This window comes from Cervus canadensis, chromosome 5 (assembly GCF_019320065.1).
Source record: "Cervus canadensis isolate Bull #8, Minnesota chromosome 5, ASM1932006v1, whole genome shotgun sequence".
In the NCBI taxonomy this organism is placed as follows: Eukaryota; Metazoa; Chordata; class Mammalia; order Artiodactyla; family Cervidae; genus Cervus; species Cervus canadensis.
In genome coordinates, this window is record NC_057390.1 from 97,231,995 (window position 1) to 97,254,797 (window position 22,803).

At 55.0% G+C, this 22,803-nt stretch overlaps 1 protein-coding gene across 9 annotated transcripts in view; it reads left to right on the forward strand.

Annotated features, from left to right (window-relative positions):
- The window catches only part of NTNG2 (netrin G2), a 73,322-nt gene that overhangs the window by 21,481 nt on the left and 29,038 nt on the right, over positions 1-22,803 (forward strand). For all 9 annotated transcript variants that reach the window (XM_043469923.1, XM_043469914.1, XM_043469921.1 and 6 more), the window contains one exon: positions 9,179-9,822. In XM_043469923.1, coding sequence (XP_043325858.1) covers positions 9,179-9,822 — 644 coding nt within the window. The remainder of the gene's footprint in view (positions 1-9,178; positions 9,823-22,803) is intronic.

Here is a 22,803-nt window from a genome sequence, read left to right on the forward strand (position 1 = left end):
CAGAGAGGGGCTCTGCAAGGGCCCCGGGGTCTGGGGAGGGCAGCTCCCCTGGGCGCCCCAGCCTGGCCCCTCGGAGGGGGCCACCCGCCGCCTGGCCCCCACCCCACTGAATCCTCCAGGCCACATTTTTTTCCCCCTCCGTGATAAAATATTCATGTCAGCAGAGCAGGCCCTCTTTGGGAAGGCTGCCGGTGTCTAGCTTCTGCTTTGCACAGGCTTTTAAAGAGCAGGACGCTTTTCCCTCGCTCTAAGCATTTTCTAAGTCCTGAATCAATAATGCACTTCACCCAGCTTCTCTGAATGCAGCTCTTCTGCCTCTCTGCACCCTCCCCCCACCCCGTCCCTGCTTCCTCTCTCTTCCTTTTGTCGTTCCCTCTCTCCTGATGTACTTTTTATTTACTTTTTTAAAACAACGTTCAACAAAAGCGTTGGGCTGTTTGGGTGGCGAGAGCCTCGGATGGGGAGTGGGGGTGGGCTGGCAGGACGGAGGGAGGCCGGGCAGCTGCCAGGCAGGCGGCTCCTTGGATGAACAGGTGGAGTCTGTGTGCGCGGGGAGGAGGCGGGGAAGAGCGGCTGAGCCGCCCGCTGGCCCTGGTGGGAAAGCGTTTGAGCTCCTAACATGGGGGAGGAGGAGGGCCTGGGCTAATCTGGCCTCTCACTCTCCTTTCTCTAATCAATTAGAAACTGTTTACTGTATAACTAGAGAAAACAAGGATAAATGCATAGAAGACAGGGGGTCTGGAGCGAAGGAAATATGCAGAGTGAGAGTCAAAATATATCGCCCAAATTTCTAAGGAGCCAGCAGTCCAGATTGGCCTATCTGCTTTTTATAGTAATGAGTCCCCTGTCGTGAGGGGTATGCAAATGAAGAGGTGCCATCCCTTGTCTGAGACAGATGCCCACGTGGATCTGGTCAGTCATGCGGTACCCGGCGAGGCGCTGGGATGCAGTAGGTGACTGGGGGGTCCACAGGGATCACTCCCAGGCACTCCAGCTGGAATAGAGTTTCCCACCCCAAATGTTCCTAGAAATCTGGCCGTGGGAAGAATCTACATATGCCTAGGACCAAGTGAAGTTTTTTTTTTTAAGAAATACAATTTTGAGTTCCTGGAGAGATTAACCCTTGTCTAGCCAGGACAGCACCTTGGCAAGACCCCACCCCACCCCCTCTGGCTGTTCAGCTGACAGATGGTCGTTCTGGGTCAGTCGTGGTGGGAAGGGGTGTTTGATACTGCATCCTTGCCCCACTCAGGGACAGCTTGTCCACAGGACGGCCTGACATCTCAGGTCATCAGGAAGGCTCGCCAGCTGGGTCTGGTGGGGAACCCAGCGTGGAGGGAGGAGGACTAAGGAACCAAGTCCCTGTCCGGCTGCTGAAACAGCACCTGGGCCGGTCACTTCCCACTCCCCTCGGTAACGCCATCCTCCCTGGGTGATGCCCGCTCTGAGCTGCGCTGCAGCAATGGAATCTACAAAGGGCGAGTTGAATAACTGCTCAACAGATACCATCCTTAGAGCCAACTGTCAAGGATCCTCACCGAGTTTGGAAATATTTATCAAATCAGTGCTGGGGGTGGGAGTGGCAAGGGTGAGCCAGATCTGGCCCCTGCATCCCAGAGTCCAGTCTCAATCACAGAAGGTTCTGGAAAGAGGTAAATGTGGGCAGGGTTGAAGTGAAATGGGGCCAGGAGCAGAGTGGGGGGCTCATCTCTGCAGAACTGAGATGCCTTTCCTTGGTTACGGCCAGGCCTGGCCGGGCTCAGGAGGTGGCCTGAGACTCTGGGTCCGAGGCGGACCTTGGACCAGGAGATGCCCACCATGGCTGGCCTGGGATCAGGGTCTGGGCTGGGGATGAGGCATCACTGTGACTTCTGGAGACTCACTGCCAGGATGGATGAGCCCCAGGAAGATGCCTTCCTCTGCCTGAGTGACAGCCAGGCTGGGAAGAAATGGCACCAATGAGAAACAAAACCTGAAAAATACAAGAGGCGCCTCCCTGGCCAGCTGCCGCTCTGGCCCTGAAATAACACAGGTCAGTTTCCGCTGATTCACGAGCAGGGAGGGGTGACCTTGCTGCCGTCCAGGGCTTTTGCTCACAAAGGAAACCAAAAAGGGGATGGGAGAGAAGCCTGGAGGATGAGGTGGGGGGCAGCTCGAGGCGGAACTGGGATCAATGAAACCACAGAAGGAGAAGCAGCGTGGGGGTGGGGTGGGGGGGCAGACGAGTTAGGAGCGGGGGGAGGGAGAAGAGAATTAGAGACCTCAGGGCAGCTAGAATTAGAACCAGCTCCCAACAGAATCTCCGTTTCCGATTTGTTAATAATTTATCCCCGCTGCAACTTTTCTTACCAATAAATAGGAAATAATTTGTTAAGGAGAATTCCCCCGGCACCCTGGCTTTGTCCCTGAGATGAGGGGGTGGGGGGTGCCTCCGCGTCCTTCCTTCCCGCTGAGGAACTTGGAGCTGGGGAGGTCAGAGTCAGAGCTCGGTCGTTTTGTGAACGGGGAAACCAAGGCACAGACAGGGCCAGGTCCCACCCAAGGTCACATGCGGGGCTAGGGACTGTCTCCAGGATCCCAACTCCATGACCCCAGGGGTCAGCGCCCAGGCCCCAGAGAGTTTACCCCCAAAGTTCTAGAAGCATCATCCAAGGGGGAGGGTGGGCCGAGCTCCACCGTGGGTTGGCTCCTCTCCGCTTTTGCTCCTGCCTGTTCTGTGCTGCTCTGACTCCCCTAAGCATCCCTCCCAGGACCTCCATGCTCGGTGTCCTCACCCCAGCCCCCCTGGCCCCGGGGTCTCCCTGGCAGCTCCCGCCGCCCCGCCCAAATCCAGCCTCCCACCCAGAGATGCCCCAGCCCCAGCTGAGGTTGACGGGCTGAGGATGAGACTTCAGCCGGCAACTCTAGCAGACAGATTCAAAAAAACCTGTCAGCTGCTAAACTGTTCCCTGGGGCCGCCCACACGCCCCGGTAGCACCCGAGTCCCGGGGGAGAGGCGCAGGCCTGGGACGCCAGCGGCCTTTCCTTTTGAGGGAGGGACACACTTCCTGACTTGTCTCCAAGCCTGACACCCTGGCTTCCGGTCCCACCTCGGCCACTGCAGAGCCCTGTGACCTTGAGACGTAGCTCGGTCCCCTTCTTTTGCGAAAGGACCCCGTTGTCCAGGATAAAGCACACGCAGGGCTTAGTGTGGCCGTGGCTTGCCCTTGAATACACTCCCTACACCCGCTGTCCGTGAGCCCTGGCCACACGAAGCGCTCGCCACGTGGTACCTGGTATAACCCTCAGGGCCGCTCTTGAAGGCAGCATTCTCGGCCTCACTGGACTTCCCTTCATTGGACAGCGCTTCTCTGAGTCCCCAGGGAGTGCCAAGCTCTGGGCTGCAGTGGGGGCGGACGTGGGGAGGCCACTGAGGCTCCCACCAAGTGTCCAGTGAGAGGCCAGGCCACTGTACTCGTCCTCCCAGCTACCCAGGGCAAAGCCCTTCCCGCCCCACCGCTGCTCTGCAAAGACCCACCAGCTTTGGCAGCATCCGGCAATGGTGTGATTTAGCCCCAAGACATTTGGATGGGAAGACCAGTCTGCATGAAGCTGCTTATTCCTCCTCCTGAGACTTGGTTACAGTTCCAGTGATGGCCTGTCCACGGGCTCCTTGGGCGCCCAAGTAGCCAGACATCCTCCAAGCAGATCACCTCCATTCCTGCTATCCTAACAGTCAGCTTTCCCACTTAATGGTATGTGTTGCTGGTAGCTTATCTCTGCTGTTTACAACCTCGCCTCTGACCCCAGCTGCACCCTTTGTACAAAACAAAATATCACAGAAGCAAAAGCATTAAGAGATAGTTGCAAAGTCTCTTCAATGAAAAGCCTGGTATGAGGTGTTTCTCTGTAGCCGAGCTGGTCCAGGAGACTCCTGCTCAGTGTCCATGCAGGACGCTGGGCTCCACCCGGTTCTTGTCTGGTCCTGGTGTGTGGGCTGGCTCCCCTCGCCCTCCACCTCTCTAGCTGCCCCACCACGCAGGTGACTTGCCTTCGTGTCTGTAGAGACGGACGAGCCCGGTTTCCCCAGGATTTCCTCGCTAAGATGCTTGCAGGGTCCAGAGATGATGGGTGATGCTGGGGCTGGCAGCTACTTGGTTTCTCATCTGGGAAATGGAAGTGACCTCCCTCCTGGGGTGCCGGGAGGATGCAGCCAGCTTGGATGTGGAGGGCCCAGCCCACTCCGGCCCACAGTGGTTACACACTGACTGTCACAGTCCTCACACTCCTTCAAGCCTGCAGTCCCCACTGTGGTCCGTGTCTGTGTGCGAACTTCCCAGCTTCCCAGTGAAGGGCAGGGGAAGGTTGCTGACAAAGCCCTTGACCTCGTGTACGTGAAGCTACTGTTTAATAATAACTGCTACCATTTGGGGGCTTTTTATGGGCATTTCATACAGATTATCTCACAAGATATGGGATGAGTCTCAAAGAATTGAGCTGAGATTGAGCCCAAGGCTTTCACACCCTAAAACCAACTGTCTGACCCCAGAACAGGGGTTCCTAACTGGGAAGATGGGGCTCCATGAGTCCCCTGAGTAGAAAATGTGGTGTGTTACACTTTTCTAGAACAAATCCCAAGGCCTTCAATCAGCGGTAAGATTTGTGTGTGTGTGTGTGTGTGTGATACTCATGTCTAAAGAAACAATGACTGCTACGTTTGATAATTTCAAAGGATGGCTCCAGTGTTATCCTGAAAAGTTAAGCGTGTGCCCCAAACATCGCTGGCTCTTTCTCCCTGGTATTAGGCCAGTTTATCTTGATGGTTTGTTTCATCATTAGTTAATCTGATCTCATAGAGCTGAGTGGAAATGTGCAGACTTAGGAGGCTGGCAAGGGCTGGCCCTCCAGCCGGCCCCTCCCTCAAGCACAGAGCAGTCAGCCATCAGATGCCGCAGCGCTCAGGGTTGGGGACTCGGACTTGCATCCCAGGCTGGTTCCTCGGAATCCTCCCTGGTGCAGAACAGGAGGAAAAGGAGAATGTGAGTCCACGGTGCTTGGGAAAGACCGTGGGCCACAAAGCCGCCTTCAGCAGGAGGCACCCTGTTCCCTAAATGGTTAAACAGAATTCCGAGACCTTGGGGTGGGAGGGCGGTGGGAGAAAGAAGGGAGACAGGAGAGAGGAATTATGTTGGCGATGGCTTGGGATTTATTTATTGTACTCGCTGTTGATTAAGCCTGCTCCGCAGCAGGCGCGGGGCTGGTAAATACACAGGCTGATTCATTAGTTTCTGACCATCTGCTTCCCGGGGCCAGGGGGCGGGGGGCCGGCGGGCCCTGCAGGTTAGGGCAGCTTAGTGCCCGCAGCCAGGTTGGAGCCCCCGTCCCTTGGCAGAGCTGGCCACGTCCGTCTTCCTGATGACAGACAGGCTGGTGCAGTCTTCAGTGGGGACCCCGGGAGCTGGGGAGGTGAGGGAGGGTAGACAGGGGGATGGAGAAGGGGGAGAGGTGAGGTGTGAGTGATTGACAGCAGCTGGGGGTGGACAGAAATACTCTCAACATTCACTATGAGATCTATTACTATCAATGTAATTATCTTCTATTAATAACTAGTTAATAGGGTAACAATAACTATCCCTTGGTCTTCCCTTGTGGCTCAGCTGGTAAAGAATCCGCCTGCAATGCGGAGACCTGGGTTTGATCCCTGGGTTGGGAAGATCCCCTGGAGAAGGGAAAGGCTACCCACTCCAGTATTCTGGCCTGGAGAATTCCATGGATTGTATCGTCTATGGGATCACAAAGAGTCGGACACGACTAGCGACTTCCACTTCACACTAGTGTTTGCTGAGGTCCAGGCCCTGGACGGAGGCTTCACCACACTGGCCCAGATAAACACACTAACAATCCTGTGATGAGGGAACTGGGTTCAAAGATGAATCAGACAAGGCGGGCTTCCTGGAGGAGGTACATCAGGAACGACTCTCTAAAAAAACCCAGAAGAGGGAAAGTGGCTCCAGGTGTAAAGCTCAGAGGTGAGAGAGGGTGAGACAGCTTCAGTGCTGGGTGGATAACTTTCCAAGTGGGCAGGGGAGCGTGATGCCAGCTGGTGCCAGCTGACCAAGAAGCGGGCTGGTGGAGGAGGGCCCCAGAGAGAGCTTCTGGTGGCTCTTTCCGCCCTGACCCAGTCTCTGCTGACCTGGGATAAGGCACATACTAGTTTGCTAGGGCCTGGGCTTAAACCACAGAAATTATTCTCTTAGGTTCTGGAGCTGGAAGTTCAAGGTCAAGGCGTGTCTGACCCTTGAAGACCAAGGCAGGCTGGTATCTTCTGAGGCGTCTCCCTTGACTTGCCTCCAGCTGCTTCTTCACAAGCTCATTTCCCTGTGTGCACAAGCCCCAGGTAGCTCTCTGTGTCCACACTTTCCCTTCTTGTAAGAACCCAGGCAGGTGGTGACTCGGGGGTAAAGAATCCGCCTGCCAATGGAGGAGGCGCAGGTTCGATCCCTGGGCCGGGAAGATCCCCTGGAGAAGGAAATGGCAACCCACTCCAGTACTCTCGCCTGGGAAATCCCACGGACAGAGGAGCCTGGCGGGCTACGGTCTATGGGGTCGCAGACTTTGACACGACTTGGTGAATAAACAATAACAACAGACTTGGACTAGGGGCCACCTAACGGCCTCCTTTTAATGTCATCACTTTTCAAGGCCCTGTGTCTCCAAAAGCTGTCAAATTAACACAGTCAATTAATTACAGTCAAAAATACAAATTTGGAGGTCCTGGGGGCTAAGGCTTCAACATATGGATTTGGGGGGAGACACAGCTTAGTCCTTAACGAGGTGGCGGGGGCGGCAGAAGGGGGAGCTGTGGAAAGAGGGTGATGGCTGGGTTGGGGGGAGGGAAGGCCCCCCCCCGCCCCGGTGCAGACTGTGTCTTCCGGTCCCCAGTGTCCAGCTGTGAGCTCGGGGACATCTGCCCACATGTCACAACCAGAGCCCATTCTGCTGTGGGCGGCCCAGGGCCCGGGCAGGGTGTGTCCCCCCAGGCAGGCCTGCGTCCTCCAGCCCTGGCGGCCCGCCCCGCTCTCATCACCAGGCCTGGCTGCTGCGGGCCCCTGAGCCATCCCCATGGGGCTCTCAGCCCCTCCCTGCTCAGGGCAACATCGAAGGATCACGGGCCGGAGCGCGAGGAAGCTCGGACCCCTGTGAGCTAAGCCGGGCCCCTCTCCCGTGTGTTGTGTGTGAGGTCAATGGAGCTCCAGGTCACCCCTGGGGTGGTCCAGGACGGAGGAGGGCTCATCCAAAAGCCCCTCCCACCTTCAGGGAGGCGGGGGCGGTCCTGCCCCGCCCTGGGCCTCAGTTTCCCCATCTGCTCAGTGGACTTGATGTTCCCCTCTCCTCCAAGTTTCCCGGTCCTGCGAATCCGCAGGACTGAGCAGGTGGAGTGGGCAGGCGCCACAGGAGGCCAAGACAGAGCTATTTTGGTGGAACCTGCCCCAGTAAACCCTGGGGCCAGCCTGCCCACTGAGGATCCCTGGGGAGGACTGGGATCTGGCCCTCCACGAACGGGCTTCAAAGGTGATGGCCTGAGGTCGCCGCAGTGATGCAGGCTCAGCCCTCCAGGAGGCGAGGCGCCCACTGCCCCGGGAGCCGAACGCCTCATTTTAGAACGCGAGGCTTTAACTCAGATTCAGGCCGCTTTGTTTCTGAGCAAACCGGGGACCTGAAATATTCATCAAAAGAAGCTGCAATTGGTCTGGGGCGCATGCGGCTCTTAGTGACAGTTTTTCCTTTTAATTAATAGACTTTACTTTTCAGAGCAGTCTGAGGTTTATTGAAAATGGAGCAGGCAGTCCAGAGAGCTCCTAAGGCCCGTTTCCCCACACAATTCCCCCATTATTAACAGCTCACGTTAGCGCGGCGCCTTTGTTAACCAGACGTGTCGTGATTACCCCAAGTCCACACCGACAGGAAGCTTTACTCTCGGTGTTGTACATTCTGCGGGTTTGGACAGATGGACCATTTCTCCACCACGACAGGATCGTACTAGAGGGTTTCGCAGCCCTAAAAATCCTCCGGGTCCCCCCTTTCATCTCTCCCACCCCGGGCAACCACTGCGTTAGATTTTCAGGCCTCTGGGTGAGTTCACATGGTGGACCAGACCCAGGGGGGTGGGGTCTGAACTACCGAGGAGGGGAGCCCCAGCTGGAGCGGGCTGGGCCTGGAAGTGGGCTGCCAGCTTTCGGACGTGGGGGCGTTGGGGAGGAGAGGAAGCAAGTGGGAGCTGTGCCCCGCCTTTCCCAGCCAGTGTCCCCCACGGGGCCCACCAGCCATGTGCCAGGGACCCGGAAAGGACCTCCCACCAGATGTACCTCTTTGAGAGGGACCAGTCAACACCCAGTGTGCCCAGGCTGTGGGTGAAGCGGACAGGCAGGCTCTGGGGACAGGGAGCAAGCTCCTGTGACAGACAGACCCCTGTTGCTCCTCACAGGGTCTTGGGGCCAGGGCCACCACCTTCCCGAGCCCGGGTGTCTCCATCTGGGGCACGGAGCTAATGCTCCCCACTGTGCACCTCCAAGGTGAGACACTAAACAGGAGGGAAATGGGCACCAGGAGACTTTGACTCCTTCCACCGCCCCTCCCATGGCTACTGACTGTGCTGTTCAAAGGGTTGGGAAGGTGTCTCTGTGTAGGAGGCGATTCAGGAGTCAAGAGTGTGAGCAGGCATTTGGAGGCAGATAGAGGGTGGAAGGGCACGTGGGGGACAGGGAACACCATCCGCAAAGGCTCAGAGGCACAGACACGGGAGGCATGGAGGACAGGCGTGCTCAGGTCGGAGGCCAGGAAGCACAGAGGCCCCCAGCACAGAGGGAGGAGGTCAGGGCATTGCAGGAAAGACATAGGGCATTATCCTCCAGGCTGTGGGGAGCCACAGACAGTCGTGGAGCGGTGACTAGCTCCCACCTTTCTTGCTTGTCTGTGCTTAGAGTAGAAACAGATGTGTTTTCTGGGAAGGCCCTAGAGCTGCATGTGTTTTACGGATTTCAGGAAAGAGAGGCTTCCTGGTGCTCAGACCCTGGAGCACAGGCTCTGAGACCTCTGGACACCGGCAGGGGCTGGGCGGGGCCAGGGCTCCCAGTCCCCACCCACCCAGAGGAGCCAGCGCCCATCCTGGTCTACCCCGCTTCCCCCCCACCACTTGCAGGAGAACCCCTACCTGTGTAGCAACGAGTGTGACGCCTCCAACCCAGACCTGGCCCACCCGCCCCGGCTGATGTTCGACCGGGAGGACGAGGGCCTGGCCACCTACTGGCAGAGCGTCACGTGGAGCCGCTACCCCAGCCCGCTGGAGGCCAACATCACTCTGTCGTGGAACAAGAGCGTGGAGCTGACGGACGACGTGGTTGTCACTTTCGAGTACGGCCGGCCCACCGTCATGGTCCTGGAGAAGTCGCTGGACAACGGGCGGACGTGGCAGCCCTACCAGTTCTACGCGGAGGACTGCATGGAGGCCTTCGGCATGCCCGCGCGGCGGGCGCGCGACCTGTCGGCGTCGGGCGCGCACCGGGTGCTCTGCACGGAGGAGTACTCGCGCTGGGCCGGCTCCAAGAAGGAGAAGCTCGTGCGCTTCGAGGTGCGGGACCGCTTCGCCATCTTCGCCGGCCCCGACCTGCGCAACATGGACAACCTGTACACGCGGCTGGAGAGCGCCAAGGGCCTCAAGGAGTTCTTCACCCTCACCGACCTGCGCATGAGGCTGCTGCGGCCGGCGTTGGGCGGCACCTACGTGCAGCGGGAGAACCTCTACAAGTACTTCTACGCCATCTCCAACATCGAGGTCACCGGCAGGTAAGGCCCTGGGGCGCCACGGTTTCCGGGATGTTACGGGGTACCCAGGATGTTACCTGGTTCCTGGGGTGTTATCTGGTTCCTGAGACATTACCTGGGTCCCAGGATGTTACCTGGTTCCTGGGATGTTACCTGATACCTGGAATGTAACGTGATACCCAGGATGTTACCTGGTTCCTGGGATGTTACCTGATACCTGGAATGTTACGGGGTACCCAGGATGTTACCTGGTTCCTGGGGTGTTATCTGGTTCCTGAGACGTTACCTGGTTCCCAGCATGTTACCTGGTTCCTGAGATGTTACCTGATACCTGGAATGGAACGTGATACCCAGGATGTTACCTGGTTCCTGGGATGTTACCTGATACCTGGAATGTTACGGGGTACCCAGGATGTTACCTGGTTCCTGGGATGTCATCTGGTTCCTGAGACATTACCTGGTTCCCAGGATGTTACCTGGTTCCTGGGATGTTACCTGATACCTGGAATGTAACATGATACCCAGGATGTTACCTGGTTTCTGGGACGTCATCTGGTTCCTGAGACATTATCTGGTACCCAGGATGTTACCTGCTTCCCGGAACATTATCTTGTTCCTAAGATATTACTTGGTTCCTGGGACATTATCTTATGCTGAGGATGTTACCGGGTTTCTGAGATGTTACCTGGGACTTTACTTGGCACCTGGAATGTTTACCTGGTGTTACATCGAAGGGGATGCTTGTATTTTTCTATAGAGGGAAATGAATGGTGGATGATAAATGCCCTCCATAAAGCCCAGGCTACCTCTGGCCACAGGACTAGGAAGTCTGGAGAGAATGGGCAGAGCTGGGCCCAGCTGGTGGGACTAGGGCTGAAGCCTGGTCCTCAGGCTGTACGGCATAACTGCCCACTGATTCAGTGAGGAGCAGTTGTGTCTGGGGGGACCATGAGATCACCCTCAGGCTCTGTGATTTGCTAGAACTCACTGAACTTGGCAAAGCTGTTATACTCCCAGCCGCTGTTTGTTACAGTTAAAGGACATAGATAAAAACCGGCAGTGGAGAAAGGGGCACAGGGCAGGGTCTGAGAGACAACATTTCGAGCTTCCGGCCATCATCTCCCAGGGCAGCCGTGCAGACAGTGCTTGATTCTCCCAGCAACGATGCGTGACAACACCTGGGGAGTAGCCCAGCCAGGGGGGCTTGCCCGAGCCTGGATTTCCAGGTTTTTATCAGGAATTGATCGCATAGGCATGGCTGACTGGCCATATGATTGATCACAGCCCCTAATTCCTTGACCCACAGGTCATGTTGATACAACATGGCCCAAGGCCCCCACCATAAATCACATCTTTATTGTAAACTATGTGGAATGGCCCCCAGCTCCAAGTAAACCAAGACACTCATTGGGCAGGCCATTCCAAGGCTCAAAGTTACCTCCCGGGAGCTAGTCAAGGGCCACACTTTTCTTTGGAACATGTAGGCTGTGGACAGCTGTCCAAACCTGCTGAGTTATTCCTTTGCTCACAGCTTTGGAGAAGGAGATGTTTCGAGGACCCTTTTGGGGGGAGGCAAAAGACCATCACAGGAGGTAAAAACAGCCTTTGATTCCCAGGAACTGTTTAGGTTGCAGCAGATAAACCAGGTCCACACTGAGATCCTTCGTTTGTTTGACAGGCCCTGTGCTTGTCAGCATGAACAAGGCCTTTATCCCACAGCGGGGATAGAACACCCTGCACTCAAGAGCCAGGCTCGGGAGGCGCCGTGGCTCATAAGCAAGGGGTCCGTTGGAAAGGGCCGTGGCGTGTGACGCAAGGACTGCCCGAGTGTGCTTCCCGGACCAGCAGTGTCAGCATCACTCGGGTACTTGCTGGAGATGCAGATTCTCAGGCCCTATGCCAGACCCACTATGTGATAAACTCCAGGGCAGGGGCCTGGCAATCTGTGTTTGAACAAGCCTCTCTGCAGAATTCTGATACACACTTACATTTGAGAACTGCTGGTGTGATGGTTGGGAGTAGACACGTTTTAGCCCATGGCCTGGGCCTGCCATAGACTGGCTGTGAGCCTCTGCACGAGAACCTCTCTGTGCCTCAGTTTCCCCCTCTGTAGAACAGGGAAGATAATAAGCATGCTTCTCTCATTGGGCTGCAATGAGTTAAATGTGTTCATGTTGATGAAACCCTCAGAACTACTTTGCGCCTGTGTTTATTACATCGTAAGCCGACTCATTGGAAAACACCCTGATGCTGGGAAAGATTGAGGGCAAGAGAAGTGGGCAACAGAGGATGAGATGGTTGGATGGCATCACCGACTCAATGGATATGAGTCTGAGCCAACTCTGGCAGATAGTGAAGGACAGGGAAGCCTGGCGTGCTGCAGTCCAGGGTCACAAAGAGTCAGATACAACTTAGCAACTAAACAACAACAATTTAAACTACATGTTTACCATGTTACGCATGCTGAAAAAGTACTTATTGAATAAAATAAATTGTGGTCAAAATAATGGTGTCAGAGAGCTGGGGCAGGCTGAGGAAGGACCGAGTTGAGACCCAGGGGTGTTGGAGTAGAATTAGGGCCAGGGCATATCATTGGCCAGTTTGGGCGGGGTTGCACCAGAGTCCAGCTGGGACAATGGAGCAGGGCATCTCTCCACAGCAGGCTCTGCAGACTGCCCTTGTACACAATTACTGATGAGTACAAAAAATAGTTTGCTGCATGGTATGTATAATCCCAGTTTTGTGAAATATACGATATAGCCACACACACATAATTTCTCTGTTGACTTTAACATTGGACGGAGGTTGACACTGACATTGGAAAGAGCTCTGTTCCAGCCCAGGAGGACCGTGGATGCAGGAGAAAGGCTGGAAGCCTGTGTACTAACCCCTCACTGTGGTCACGCCTGCGGAGCCGGGGTGGGCAGGAGCGGTGTGGGGCTTTGTCTTTCAGCTTGTGTTGGCATTTTATTTCACTTTGACTCTTGGTGTGGATTCCAGATGGGCCAAGGCAAAGGCAAAGGCAAGCGATTCTTTGAGGTGGGGTCAAGTTCAAGGCTGGCAGGTGGCAGTGAGGCAGGTGCATGTGCAGGGGCCTGTGGTTTGGACACCCGTGATTCCTAACCCACCCTCGCTTGGGGCGGGCTGTTTTAAACCAGGCATGTTCTGGAAACCGCCTGATATATGGTGGTTATTGTGGAATCTGGTGGTCAAAGATCAACTTCTTGCTCCTGCTTCTTGGATCTATGTCCAGGCTTCGGGCCATTGGTCAGCACAGCGACTTCTGCCGGCCCTGGGGATGTGATGGTCTGGTTTGCTTAAGACCCTCCCATCTGCCAGCTCAACAGCTCAGCAGTTTGGGGGTGAGAACCAGATCCCCACCCTTTCTGGGGAGTGTGGCCTTTTTTCTGTCCTCCTCGGACTGCTACAGGGGGTTCCTCACCTTCAGGAGTCTGTTCGAGGGCCAGCCTTCCACTTTATCGGGCGGCTCAGGCAGGGTCCTGAGGTCTGGGCCGGTGGCAGGATCTGGGCTGGATGCTGACAGCCAGGACTGGTCGTACCCCTCCTACCTCGAGGTGGGTGAAGGTCATTTTTCTCTTAGGAGGGACTCTGTGATGCTGAAGTGGGGCAAATCGTATGTGGGAAGGGACAGAAGGGGTGGGAAAGAGTCTCAGCTTTTCAGCCTCATTCAAATCAAGAGGGCTGACTGGTGCTGGGTGACCGAGGCTGGGCAGGCAGGCGGCTGAGCTGGGCTCCAGACCTGCCCCCTGCACCCCTCTCTGGGCCTCAGTTTCCATCTATAACATGAGGACCGGAGCTGCCTGAAGCCCGTGCCACCCTGGTAAGGTGGCAGGGCGGTCCCTGCCGGGCAGCTCCCAGCTCCAGTTGGCCCCCAGCCTCTGTGGGCAGCGGGGATTAGCCGTAGTGGTGGCGAAAGCACGCAATCAATTCACAGATAAAGTAAGTACTCTTCAGGTGACTGGTTGGCAGGAAAGCGGCATCTTGGCTTATCGATTAATTAGGTCTGGTTAGATGGTTCAGCAAAGGGCCATGACTTCCCCTACTTCTTCTTTTCAAATTCCAGGTGGGAAAGCCCAGCTGTGCCAGGGAGCCAGAGAGGCAGGAGGGGGTGGCAGGGGTGGCCATGGGCCTGCCCAGACGATGCCGTTGGTGTTCCTGAGTAGGCATCTGGGGACCTAGGGCTCTTGGGTGCTGGGATTTCAGACTGAACCTGTTCTGGGATTTGCTCAGAATTTTATGACCCAGAGTCCACAGTGCCTCCCCCTATGGCCTGTTAATGATATAGGTGAGATTTATTATTTGCGATGGGCTCCTTTCCTGTTGAGCAGTGAGGTAAGGGCTCACTTAGTTAATCTGTAGTCATTTGATCCCCCCATGATTAGTAAATCCCTAAGATCCCACCAGCTGGAGCATTGAGCAAGCCGGACCTGATCTCCACCCCCATAGACCCTTACCCACAGGGACAGCACTCCCCTCTGCCTCGTGTTTTTAGATAAGGAGGCCAAGGTCAGTGGGCATAGGTAGATCTCACAGCTAAACTGAATGCCAAACAGTCAAGATCCAACCCAGGAGTGCCCAAGCAAGCTCAAATCTATCTCTGTGGAATCCAGAGGTCTTTGATACTGTGATTGCTTCCAGCCCTGTCACTCATGTCAGCTATTTCCAGCTTCAAGGGGGACCTGGATGGGAGGGGGAGGCAGGAGCGGGCCTTCTGAGGCACCTGGCTCTGAGCTGGGGAGGGGGGCAGATGGAGAAGCCCGGGCCTCTGGGGATGAGGAACTGGTACAAATCAGATGGTTGGAGGAAGGGGGAGCTCCAACCATGGCCCCCAGGGCAGTGCTGGGAGAAGGAAGATAGCACCTGGGGACTGCTGTCCGCCACCAGCCTCCCCTCCCTGCAGGACCAGGCCAAACAGCCTTGGTAGCCCTGCCCACTCTGGGTCTGAGATAAAGAGAATGGGGGAGAGAATCCCACCTGCTCCCATTCCTGGAGGTCTGGGAGAGGCAGGTGCGTTCTTCCCCTTCTACACATGGGGAACCTCAGGTGCGGACTGGGAGAGTGGTGGGCTTTATTTAACTGAGTGCATCTGGGGTGGCATCCAGATTTGAGCAGGAATGAGGCGGTGCTTGGAGCAGAGACAAGGGCCTGCTCCTCTCCAAACACAGGGGTCGAGGGCAGCCAGCCCTGCATGCAACCAGCTTCAGACAGGCAGGCACACCCAACCCCACTGCCGAGAGCTCTGGATCCTGTAAGTTTGGGGGCGACACCCAGAGGCTTTATCGTTACAAAGCTACTCCCAGGAGTTGGAGATGTGGACCCCCCCGCCCCAGGTCAAAGCATCATTAGACCAACCAGGGTTTTAATCCCTTCTGCATCACTGGTTAGCTGGATCACCTAAACTTGTCTGAGCCTCAGTTTTCCCACCTGCAAAATGGAGATATAATAAGGACCTCACCAGCTTGCGGTGAGGCTTGAATGAAATGATGTATTTGAAGAGCTTACTCTGGTGTCCCTTTCCTCTGGCTAGGTGGCCGGAGAGGGGAGGAGAGACCAGTTATTCCCAGATACCCTGATGTTGCGAGAGAAGGCACATGGCAGATATATATAGAGAGAGGTAGATATAGGTAAAGCATCTGCTGGCAAGGCAGGAGACACAGGAGATGCAGGTTCGATCCCTGGGTCGGGAAGGTTCCCTGGAGGAGGCAATGGCAACTTACTCCAGTACTCTTGCCAGGAAAATCCCATGGACAGAGGAGCTTGGTGGGGTTGCAGAGTCGGACATGACTGAACACGCATGCACAGATACAGATACGTGAAATCTCTTGCTTTTTGACTGCCACCTACTTCACAATTCTTTGAAAACCCTGTGCAGGTGAAACAAAACATACCTGCAGCCCAGGGCAGCTCCCGAGCGTGTCCGTGTGTCTCCTCTGCTCTGAGACGTCCCTGTCTTCTCCCTGTTCTGACAGCATAGCCACTACACTGGTAGTATTCCACAGGCGCCTGGCAGGGTGGGCACCCTGGGATCCGAAGTCAGGCAAACTCTGGCTAAACAGCCTCACCCATCCTGCCGACTCTGGGTCTGGGGCAGAGACAAAGGGAGGTGTTCACTGTCCTAGTCTCACCCCCAGGCCCTGCCCTGGGTCCGAGGCCTCCACCCAGAAAACTCCACCCAGAAGGCTCCAGGGAAGCCGTCCAGCTGGGCCTTGGTCGGCCAGGGACAGAGAAAGAAGAGTGAGTTCCCCGTTCCTGGAGGTATCCAATCAAGCAGGGTGGTGTTGGTGGGAGACGGTAGAGCATTTCCTCGCATCAGGTGAAGGTCCTGTGCCCCTGATCTATACACCACTGATTAAGGGAACAGAAGCTATAGCTACCATTTGAGAATTGGGTGGGTGTTGGAATCCACCAGCTTCCCCAGATGCTGCCGGGGTCTGGCTTCTCATCCAAGGCCCTGGGCTCGCCAGCACCCGCCTGGTTTTCCCCTCCCTTGCCCCCTCCCCCTTTCTTGCCTTCTTCTTCCATAAGCGTCCTGTCCCTATTGATCACCCAGTAACTGGAGATGGACAGAACTTAGGACGAGAATAGAAACCGCAGGAGGGAAGAAGGCTTTGTGCACCTTGGTGGGGGGCAGAGAGGGGAGGGAGGGGAGAGCGGAAGGCGGCCCACTGACTGTTCGTACCTTGTAGCCTCGTCCTCCGCTGACCCGCAGGAAACACGGGCGAGAAGGGAAGCGTGCAGTTCTGTTCTGTCTGCACTGAGCCTTGTAGCTCTGTGATCCCCACCGAGGTTGGGGGCGGGGCTTCCTCCTTCCATAGTAACGTCTGTCATTGCTGAGCAGTTGATGGGCCACGTGGTATCCTGAGTCCTTTATGTGTGTTTCCTCATTGATCCTGCCCCATGAGGGTCATCGTCCCCAGCACACAGAGGAGGAAACTGAGGCTTAGGAGGCCGAGGAGTAGAACTTTCTTTCTTTCTTTCTTTTTGGCGGTGCTGGGTCTTTGCGGCCACACGTGGGCTTTCTCTAGCTGTGGCGGGTGGGGGCTACTCTCTCGTCTCCGTGTGCAGGCTTCTCAGTGCAGCGGCTTCTCTTGTGGCAGAGCGCGGGCTCTAGGACTTCCGCAGTTGTGGCTCGTGGGCTCCGCAGGTGTGACTCTGGGGTGCTACTTCACAGGCTCAATAGCTGCGGCATGTGGGCTTAGTTGCTCTGGGGCATGTGGGATCTTCCAGACCGGGAATCAAACCTGTGTGTGCCTCCTGCATTGGCAGGCAGGTTCTTCACCACTGAGCCACCAGGGAAGCCCCTTGGAGACCGAGAAATAGATGAAGGGACCCCCTTAGGATGACTGTTGTCAGAAACACAGAAAACAGCAAGTGTTGGTGAGGATGTGGAGAAATTGAAACCCTTGTGTGCTGTCATGCGAGTGTCAAATGGCACAGCCTCTGTGCAAAACAGTTTTGTTTGATTCCTCAAAAAATTCAACAGAATTCCCATACGATCCAGCAATTCCACTCCTGGGCATACCCCAAAGAATTGAAAGCAGAGACTTGAACAGATATCTGTGCACCCATGTTCCTAGCAGCATTATTCACATGGGGAAAATGTAGAAACAGCCCAAGTGTCCCATCAGTTGACGATGGAGTAACAAAAATGTGGTCTATACATACCATGTATTAGTATTAAGCCTTGAAAAGGAAGGATATTCTGACACCTGCTACAACATGGATGAACCCTGTGGACCTTATGCAAGTGACATAAATCAGACACAGAAGGACAGATACTTTGTGAGTCCACATAGAAGGCACCAGGAAAAAGCAAACTCTTAGAGACGGAAAATGGGATGAGGTTACCAGGGGCTGCGGGGAGGGGGGAATGGAGTTATTATTTAGAGGGTACAGTGTTTCTTTTTGACGTGTTGTAAGCATTCCAGAGAAGTATTTTTTAAGGTAATTCCTCTTCTTTGTTTGTTAAGTTAATTTTATTTTTGGCTCTGCCACGTGGCTTACAAGATCTTAATTCCCCAACCAGGGATTGCACCTGGGCCACTGCAATGAAAGCTTGGAGTCTTAACCACTCGACCATCAGGGAATTCCCTGGAAAAGGATATTGATGGTAGTTGCACAATAATGTGAATGTACTTAATGTCACTGAGCTATACACTTTAAAACAGTAAGTTTTATATTATGTATAAGGGCCCCCCTGGCGGCTCAGTGGTAAAGAATCTCCCTGCCAGTGCAGAAGATGCAAGAGATGTGGGTTTGATCCCTGGGTTGGGATGATCCCCTGGAGGAGGAAATGGCAACCCACTCCCGTATTCTTGCCTGCGATATCCCATGGCCAGAGGAGCCTGGCAGGCTATGGTCCATGGGGTCACAAAGAGTTGGACACGACTTAGCGACTAACGCATGACATGTTATATGTATTTTAACACACACATACAAGAAGAAGTAGGTGGATGACTCCCGTGTCCGTCTGTCCAGGTGCAACGCCTGGCTCAGGGGTGACCCTGGGCGAGTTTCTCAGCCTGTCTGTGGCTCCTTTTCCACCTCCACAAAATGGAGATAATACCATGGGGTTTACATGAGGTAAACCACGAAGAGGATCGGAGCCGTGGCTGGGCCATGGTGAACGTGCGGGAAGTGCTCAGGTCACCACTGCGTCGGTAAAGCCCCAGGATCACACATTCTGGAGGTCCTTCTCGGGGCCCGTGGACTTTCAGCGGGGTGGGCTTTAGGGCCCGGTCTCCCACAAGTACATTCTAAGTGCTGTCTGGGTGTGCGGTCGGCCCGGCGGAGGGCCCTAGTTTTTATTCCATTTCCAAGGGGGTCCATGATCCCAACACGTTTGGAGAGTCAGTTTCGTGTTTTACTTTCTATTTTTTCAACCCAGCATGTGTGTTCCAGCTCATTAGAGACAGAGATTTTGTGAGGTGCGGTTAACACCCTTTAACCAAATCTGTCAAGCCTCCTAAACCATTGCCTCCCACCAAAGACAGGACATGCGCAATACCGTTGTCTGCCGAGAAATGGGGTACAGGTAGAGCTGTGTGGAGGATTGCGGGGGGTCCACTGCCAAGTCTAGGAGGTGGACCCAGGGGGTATCTGCGTGCCTTTGAGCTGCTCATCTATCAGGTGTGGCTCCACCTCTCGTGGGAGGGGCAGGAAGGGGGTCCTGGGTTTGGCTAGGGTCTCAGAAGATGTGGGGAGCGCTGCAGGTGAGTTAAGAATGGAGTCGCTAACAGTAAAACCTTCCAACAGCCCTGGGAGGCACCAACACCCCCCTTTCTCCTTCTGAGCGAGGAGGATTTCCTTCTGAGAGTTTCATCACCGTTGTAGCACTTCACTCATCAAATATTTTTTAAAAATAAGCCAGACCAGTGTTGGTCCTTTTTAAAAGTTCTTTACTTATTTTTGGTTGCTCCAGGTTTTCACTGCTGCAAGCGAGCTTTCTCTAGTTGCAGAAAGCGGGAGTTACTCTTTGTTGCCGCCGCGTGCAGGCTTCTCTCTGCGGTGGCTTCTCTGGCTACAGAGCACACACTCTAGGTACCCAGGCTTCAGGAGTCATAGCACGTGGGTTCAGCAGTTGTGGCGCACAGGCCTAGCTGTCCCAAGACATGTGGGATCTTCCTAGACCAGGGATCAAACCCATGTCCCCTGTATCAGCAGTAGGATTCCTATCCACTGAGCCACCAGGGAAGTCTCCAACAAATATTTCTGCTGGGCACTTGTATTAATTTCCTAGGGCTGCCATCCCCAAGTACCACACGTCAGGTGCGCTTAAAACAATAGAAATGTATTGTCATGGAGTTCTAGAAGCTTGAAGTCTGAAATCAAGGTGTTGGCAGGGCTGTGCTCTCCCTGAAACCTGTTGGGGAGAGTCTGGCCCCTAACTGCGACGGGGAGCCAGCATCTTTGGCATCCCCTGCCTGTAGGTGGATCACCCCATCCTTTCTGTCTTCACGTGGGCGCCTTCTCTCTGCTCTTCTGTCTCCAAAGAGTGTTCTCCATGTGTCTCCTCTTCTTAGAAGGACAGCAGTCAGATTGGACTCATCCTCCTCCAGCATCACCTCATCTTAGTTTATATCTTGATCACATCTGCAAAGACCCTGTTTCCATATCAGGTCACAGTCACAAACACCAGAGGTTAGAACTTCAACCTGTCTTTCTGGGGGACACAGTTCAGTCCATAGCAATACGTATTATGTGTCCAGCACAGCCAGGCGCTTCGTATCCAACAGCCCCACAGGGTGTACAGTCCTGCAGGGAATCAGAAATAAACAAATGAAACCACCACGGGTGACTCGGGTTGCTGGGAAGGTAGCAGACAGGGAAATACAGGAAAGGTGGCTGGGAGGACTGGCCTGACCCCGGGGCTCAGGTGGTGGGGGATGCCCCCTGCGGAGGCAGGAAGAGCAGTTTTGGTCAATGGTCCCCTAAAACATCCGCCTGTCAAAGGGAATTTCAGGCGCTTCCAGTTTGGGGCAACTATGAATAGAGCTGCTTTGAACACTCGTGTGAAGGATTGGGAGTGAGCATAAGCTTTCATTTCTTTTGAGTGAATCCCTGGGTGTGGGATGGTGGGTTCATATGATAAGTGTGTGTTTAACTTTCTAAGAAACTGTGGATCAGTTTTCCTGAGTGGCTGTCCCTGAAGAGGAAGACAGAGTTCTGTTTGCACCAGTTGCTGTGAGATGCCCTTGAGATCAGAGCCTCTGAACGTCCAAGTCTGAAGGGCAGGTAGCACTAGGCAGCAGGAGTCCTGGGCTTCACGATGACTCCTGACACCACGGGAGCATGTAAGGCTCTGAGACAGAGGAGGAAGATGAGGGCTGACCGGGGATGGAGCCTGGGAAGCCAGACAGTGAAGGCAGGACGCGGAGAATGAGGAAATCTGGAAGGACAGTGTCCCAAAGCCCAGCAGGAGGAGCCGGTCCAGGGGGAGGGGCATCAGTGTCCAGAGCCACTGCGGGGACTAGACAGAGGACAGGTAGGTGGGTCTGTGGACTTAGCAATAGAGAGATCAAAGGGGGCCTTGAAGGGGCAGATTTGGGGGAATCGGGGATGAAGGCCAGGTTGGCTGGATTCCAGGGTGAATGCAGAAAATTTGTAAAGAATGAGTGAGGAGTAGAAAAAAAAAAGGCAATGCTGATAAGGCTTTCAAGGAATTTGATCCTGAGAGGGAGCAGGGAAATAGGGCAGGAGCTGATGGGGAGTCTGGGGGAAGGAGAAGATTCTTCCTGAAAAGGAGGGACCACAGCACCCTGGGGTGCTGACGATGCAGAGAGGGGCAGCAGGGGGACGTGCTGGAGAAATCAGTCAGGTGGGGTGGAGGGGCTGGGAGGGGCGGGGACTCTGCCACACGTGGAAGGAGAAGAGAACAGGGGCAGGCTGACAGACAGTAGTTAGGCCAGCAACCCCCCCACTTCTTACATTTCTAAGGATCCTATATCCTCATGGCAACCAAAAGCAGTCATCCTCCCCGCTCCGAGGTCTCTCTGAAATGAGTCAGTGGCGGCCCATCTGGGTGTCAAAGAGAAGCCCACATTTGAATTCGGACTCTTTCATTTGCTAGTTTATGGCCCGGGTCAAGTCTCTTCAATTTCCCTGGGCCTCAGTTTCCCCATCTGTGAAATGGGATCCTGCCGTTTTGAGAACGGTCTGAGAATTGCAAGTCTTCAGCTCGAGACCCGATGACATGCAGTAGATGCTCAGGAGATGGGCGCCCCTATTATTCCTAAGGAGTCAGTACGTGGTCAGGGGAACCAAACCCCCTTTCCACGGATGCCTCGCTCACGTGGAGGACCCGCTGCAGCCAAGATGAATCCCTGGATCTCTGCTCCTGTCCGGCTCTCTGCCCCGCCTACTTCATCAGTCACTGGGTGTGCAGGAAAGAGAAACTTATTTTCATGTCAGAGGCACTAACCTTGGAAGAGCGTTAGTGCCAACAGCATCTCAGGGAGTGTGAAGGACCAGGCAGGTGCCTGTGCTCCGCCCCCAGCCTGGTGATCCGCAGGATCTATGTAGCTGTAACCGGGGCTAATGAGGCGTGGGCCGGACAGACAGGGCCGGGCAGGGGAAATCCGACTGGGGAAGAGGCAGGTCAGTTCCAGGCTAACTGCGAGGTCCTGTTCCGCTGCTGCCCTGGCTTGGCCGCCTCCCTACCCCTTAGCAGAGGGAGCCTGGGGTCAGGGGGCATTTTGAAGGCTCGCTGGCACACCGCCCACATCAAGCACACTTGAGACTCACTGGTTCTCCCTTGTATGTACCCCTCCGTGCCGCACACACATGCAGCCCCCCCTACACGCGGGAATCCACCTCCGCAAGCATCAGTCACAAACACATCACACGCCCCACCGCCGCCGTGCACTCCGGCTCGCGGAAGCCGACCCGGAGGACGGAGCTGGGGCGTTCTCAGCAGCCCAGGGTCATCAGGGAGCCTCAGCCGGCCTGCTCCAGCCTTGGGGCATCTGGGGGGCCTCTCCCCCCATTTGCAGTTGCCTCCTTCCACTCTGGGGAAATGCTTCCCTCTGGATTCCCTTTTTTTTTTCCATTGAAGTGTAGTTGATTTACAATGCTGTGCTGATTCTGGTGTATAGCAATGCGGTTCAGTTAGACATATGTATACATGTTTTAAGTGTATTCTTTTTCATTACGGTTTCTCATAGGCTATTTAGAGTTTCTCATAGGATATTGAATGCGGTCCCCTGTGCTGTAGCTAGGAGCTTGTTGTTTATCTGGTCTGTATATACAAGCTTACATCTGCTCACCCCAAGCTCCTACTGCATCTTCCCCTAAGCCCCTCCCCTTTGGCAACACGTCTCTTCTCTGTGCCTGAGAGCCTGGTTCTGTTTCATAGATAGGTTCATTTGGGTCATATCTTAGATTCCACATATAAGTGGTTTCATCTGGTATTTGTCTTTTCTCTTTCTGACTGACTTAGGGTGATCATCTCCAGGTCCATCCATCCTGCAAATGGCGTGATTT